Source organism: Montipora capricornis, chromosome 2 (assembly GCF_036669925.1).
Source record: "Montipora capricornis isolate CH-2021 chromosome 2, ASM3666992v2, whole genome shotgun sequence".
Taxonomy (NCBI): domain Eukaryota; kingdom Metazoa; phylum Cnidaria; class Anthozoa; order Scleractinia; family Acroporidae; genus Montipora; species Montipora capricornis.
Window position 1 is genome coordinate 1,240,806 of NC_090884.1, and position 5,000 is coordinate 1,245,805.

The 5,000-nt window shown below is 39.7% G+C and overlaps 1 protein-coding gene across 2 annotated transcripts in view; it reads right to left on the minus strand.

Moving 5' to 3' along the window:
* LOC138037698 (amiloride-sensitive sodium channel subunit alpha-like) overlaps window positions 1-5,000 on the minus strand; it is a 17,343-nt gene that overhangs the window by 10,875 nt on the left and 1,468 nt on the right. The window contains exons 1-4 of one of the 2 annotated variants that reach the window (XM_068883602.1): window positions 3,931-4,086; window positions 2,873-3,175; window positions 1,656-1,761; window positions 384-705 (exon numbers count right to left, since the gene is read on the minus strand). In XM_068883602.1, the coding sequence (XP_068739703.1) occupies window positions 384-705; window positions 1,656-1,761; window positions 2,873-3,136 (692 nt within the window). In that variant the 5' untranslated portion in view covers window positions 3,137-3,175; window positions 3,931-4,086. Of the gene's footprint in view, window positions 1-383; window positions 706-1,655; window positions 1,762-2,872; window positions 3,176-3,930; window positions 4,087-5,000 lie in introns of those variants that run through there. The other variant, XM_068883601.1, reaches the window with a different exon arrangement.

The window sequence follows — 5,000 nt, forward strand, 5'->3', positions numbered from 1 at the left end:
AGTAGAGAGTGATGTAACGAACACCAGAAAACAGCAGTTAACTTCCTAAGGTTACACATCTCAAATTAAAACTAATTGATTCATTTAATTGTTTTTTTGTTCCTATTTACGGCCCTTTAGTTTGGCGGTACAGATATCACAGTGTATCAATGTATCATGACGCTTGTTTTCATTCACTATGGTGTAATTTTTTTTCGGCCGCTGCTCAACAAATACTCAGAGTTCAATCCGTAGTTTCTTTATTTGACTCCTGCAAACCACAGCCTACGAGACGTCAAGCGAAAGCAATGGGAAAGACAGTTTGCAACAGAAAGACTGTGATTTTAAATATATGATTTACGGCGTCTTTGAACGTAGCATGCGTCTTGAAGGGTGTGTTATACCTGCATGGGATACCTCTAAAGGTGCATGATAATACCATGTCTTCAAATTGGTGACCCAAAGTTGAAAGGTAAAGTTTATCTTCTTCTGCCATTAGCAAAGCCACCTTCTCACTTGCAATGTATTCGTAATCAAGATGTTTGCCATATTCGTCGTATTCATCGCCTTCAAAGTATTCGTCGTCTTCATAGTCGTCGTAGTCATAATCTTCACCGTTGAGTTGATCTGCGGCAGGATCCGAGAAATCATTTTCCGCTGATCTTCGCTTTCGCCTTTGGCCTTCGTCTTCATCCATATCAGCTGAAGACTCATCTGAAGAATAATCTGGTTTGAACAAATTTAAACATGATTATCACACAGTTTTATCAGACCGCGCACCGGTGGCTCAGTTGGTTGAGCACCGGGCTGTCACACGGGAGGTCGTGAGTTCAACTTCGACCGGACCAACACTCAGGGTCTTTACATAACTGAGGAGAAAGTGCTGCCTTTGAAATTACATCTGCAAATGGTATCATGGTTGGGAGGGTAAAAAAAAGGGCCCGGGGAGGACTCCCATATAAAAAGGGGAGGGATACTCGTCGTCTCGCTTAGGGGTGTAAATTTCGGATTTTGGTCTCACTTAGGGTGTTTTGGGCAAAACGCAATCATATGTTGCCGTGAAGGTGTCCTTTAGGGTTGGGATCAAAAAGGGGTCAAAAAAAGCCTGAGCCACGCCCAGATTGGTCTCCTTTAGGGGTTTAAAGTAAAAGTTCCGACGAGGATCCCTCCCTTTTTTTATAGTCTGTAGCTCTATCACAAGATTTCCCAACAACTCCGTGCGAAAGCGTCCGAGCCAGTTATCGGAAGGTCGTATCTCTTTATTCGCTAAGCAGGATTTATGTTCACCAATTTCTATTGTACATTTGCGAGAATGCCTCGATAGTTTCAATCACAGCAGTATAGCAAAGCAATTGTCACTCCTACGAGTCAGTTTTGCAGCTTGGTGGTGAGGGCATCCAAAAAGGTAATCGCAATGTCATTGTAGTTTCCATGGAGCCGCTTTTGGTAACGGTAACGCAACGCTTCCGTATGTGGCGGAAACGTTGCGTGACCACATTAAAAACGGTCGCGCTAGAGACTACTTACGTGTTAATTTTGACTCCAGCTGGTAGCGCTTGGGTTCTTTCTCTAGTGATCAACGAAAAAACTACATGCCGTTGCGTCTATTATCATGCTACTAAGTTAATTAAATTCCACTGGCAAATTTTAATGAAATCACAGCTGAATTGACCTACTTTGCCTTTGAAACGTCTGTATAAGAGCAGTTAAGTTGCTGTCCAGTAGAGCGTAGTACTTCAAAGCGTTGAAGTTGCACAAAGTCACAACAGGAAACGTAAGGCTCTAAAAAGGAAACAGTGAAAACAAGGGAGAGGAAAAACAAGATTTCCGCGTTGGAACGAAATGAGAGTAAGTGAGATATAAGCAAATGACGTTCGACTGTCGATGCCCAAAAAAGTACAGGCTTTTCCGGTTGTTCCGGAATTCCGGAACTTCAAGTACTACTTCGCGAGTCCAAAATTTTTCCGTTCCATTGGATTCCTTTTCTTTTAAAATTTTTGGCCGAATGGAGAGCTCCCCTAGAGTTTCGAATTTCGTATCTCCTTGGGAGCCCATTTATTGAAAGTCCCGAAAAGCCACTAAGTTTATGGACACTGATGAAATTTTACTTAAACCCCATTGACTCCTTGGGGTTCCCCATTGATGACGAGTAAAATCGTCTGGCGTTAGACTGAGTAAAATACTAAGTCTAGCCGGTTTAGGCCTATATTCGTGAAACAGCGATCCACTTTTTTTGAAAAAAAATGGTCGTAAACATGTATTCAAGCCTTTTGTTGTTGAGATACAGAGGGAATTGTGGCATCAAAAAAGTTTCGAGAAACGAGAGTCTCGAGAAACGACTGAGTTGCTGGATCATTTTAGCCGATCACTATTACCATTCTTTTTCGTCATTTCTTATATTCTTATTAGTTCTGCTATACTATGGCCAGACACAGATGGCGTAAGAGAGAAGGAATAGAAACAAAAAAACCAACACTCAGCCAACATAAAGTGGTATCATGTTTGCTACCTGAAATAGGAGCTTTTGTGCAGGCCGTAATTGAATTACCTACAATAACTAGACATTTAAATGCATGAAATCCAGTTATTCAAAGGGTAGAGAGCGCTCTCCAATGGACAAATTTGAAACTCGATATCGGTTTTGAAATCGCTTATCCTATAGGGGCCCTATTGTAGTAGTAATTTACCCGTTATACGAAGTTGGACCACAGCGCAAAGCTCTTGTGGTGCTCTGTTAGCTTGACTGGCAAAGTTAAATAAATAATTATAAGTTGTCCACCTTTGGGACAACCAACACATGATCTCAACAGATTTGCCTTTTGTTTTCAACCTTTGCTATAGTATTGTCATTTCAAACCAGACGGTTAAAGCAGGAACATAAACGATATCTCACCGTATCTGACTGTAGTGTAACAAGGGTGGCAAGTGGTCGTTGCTGGTATTTCATGTACAGCGTCCGAACTTGAAGAGCAAGAACTGTAATTGCGGCCACGAAAGGCAGACTCCAAAATGCTTTCCTTATCCACTGCTTGGCAGACATTACCCTCTCCAATCCATGCGCCGACGTGTATCCACAAAAGTCTTTTGCTAGTGATTGGAATGTTTCATTAGGGGAAATTTGCTTCTCTTTCTTTGTATGCGGTTCGAGTTCAGTCATGGTGCTTATTCTTTATTCCGATTTTCTCATGTAATTATGCTGAAGGTAGAAAATATTTTGTCATGCGTGTTAATCAGCTGTTTAAACTGATCAAAGACGATTAATGCATTTGTATAATGATTCCTTGACAGCCTGATAAATGAACTGTAAAGAAGTTAAACATTAAGTTGAACCCTTGGGACATGTGTATCATCACGGAAAGAAGGCCTGTAACTGAGGGAAACGGACATTAAACAAAATTAGGAGTGAAAAATCAAATCTTCTTCTTCTTACCGTGCGTTCCTTTCCTTACCATAAGAGGATTCTCGTGTGCGCGCAGTATAAGAAATAAGAAGTGCAGGTATTAACATGCAAATGACCTCCATCACGGTAACACTCGTAGGATGCTCTACCCACACAACAACAAACTATAGACTAAGACTGCGTTACCGTCAAACTCCTGAAGAACAAGGAGTAATGTTTTATCATTTACAATAACTGTTCCTTGTTTCTTTGTCGTTTTGCTTGTTTATCTGTTTGTTTCGTTTTTTGTTGGCTCCTAGGATGATTAAGTTTAAACATTATCGTGTTTAAATAAAGGTATATCTATCTATCTATCTATCTATCTATCGATCTTCTGGTTTACTATAAGATACTGTCTTTAATTTATTACAAGAGAATCAGATAAAGCTATGTTTTAGAAAAGCTTTTCTAGTGGGCTTAGAGAAACAAGCGAACTTGCCTGGGGGAACATGGTCCTTCATTCAACACAAATCTCAGACAAAAAGGTTAAAAGCTTTTTGGTTAAACATTACCTTAAATTTTTTTCCTTTTAAATGGTGTTTGCTGATTTTTCAATCTCAGAGTTAGCAGAAATGCAAGAGTAAATTAGAACATCTTATGATGCTTATATTAATTTAAAGCTCACTCATGCCAGTTTACAGGTCGTATTAAAAGGACCAGTTTGCTTCGCTGAAGCTCTCTGAATGCACATCACCAGCACAATTATGCTGTTTTGCCCCAGCGGGCGATTCTTTATTACAAACCGGTCCGTTTTGTTGCTAAGAAATTCTAACATCTTTGTAAAAATGTTCGCCAAAACAATTCTCCAACGCTAGTGTAATTATAATCAATCACAAACACATAATCCCTTCCTTCAATATCCTCAATTAATGAAAATTTTGTATTTTCTCATTTGTTAATGAAAGGCTCTTATTTTCCTTTAGTATAATTCTTTGATTTAGGCACAATTTAAATGCGACATTTAATCCTTTTATTATATTCATCTGATCTTTAGATCGGGAAAACTCGATCTTATTTACGGTTCTTCACTGCAAACTTCCATACAAATCTCTGTTTATTTCTGCGATTGAAAATGCTGGCTTTGTCTTTTTTTTTTTTTTTTTTGCGAATCCTGCATAGTTTTCTCATCCTTTTAAGTCAACAGCAGTAAAGGTCACTGAACAATCGCAATGATGTCGAAGGTTGACGTATGTCTCCTGAATCATTAATGAAGCAATTAGCGAACTACTTCATGTTCTTAAAACCTTACGTTTAGTGCGGCAATGATGAGTGATGATCGTGAAGGAAGCAAATATTATGGTTCTTGGAGAAAGTTGTGATCAGACTAAGTTAAAAGTAAGGTAGCTGTGTAGGTTTTTTCGTCTTCAGGACATGCCAGGTGATCTGGTGACGTAATTTGGAGGACTGGGAAGAAACATTTTAACGCTTTATCCCACAACCGCGCGCGGCCTTAGGTGTTGTTTCCAAACTCCCTGCAGTATTTCCATCGCCAAAACTCAACAGATCATTCCGTGTCTGCCACATTTCCTGTTACTGAATGAACATTCAAGTAGACCCGACGAGATCTAACCCCGCTTCTGCC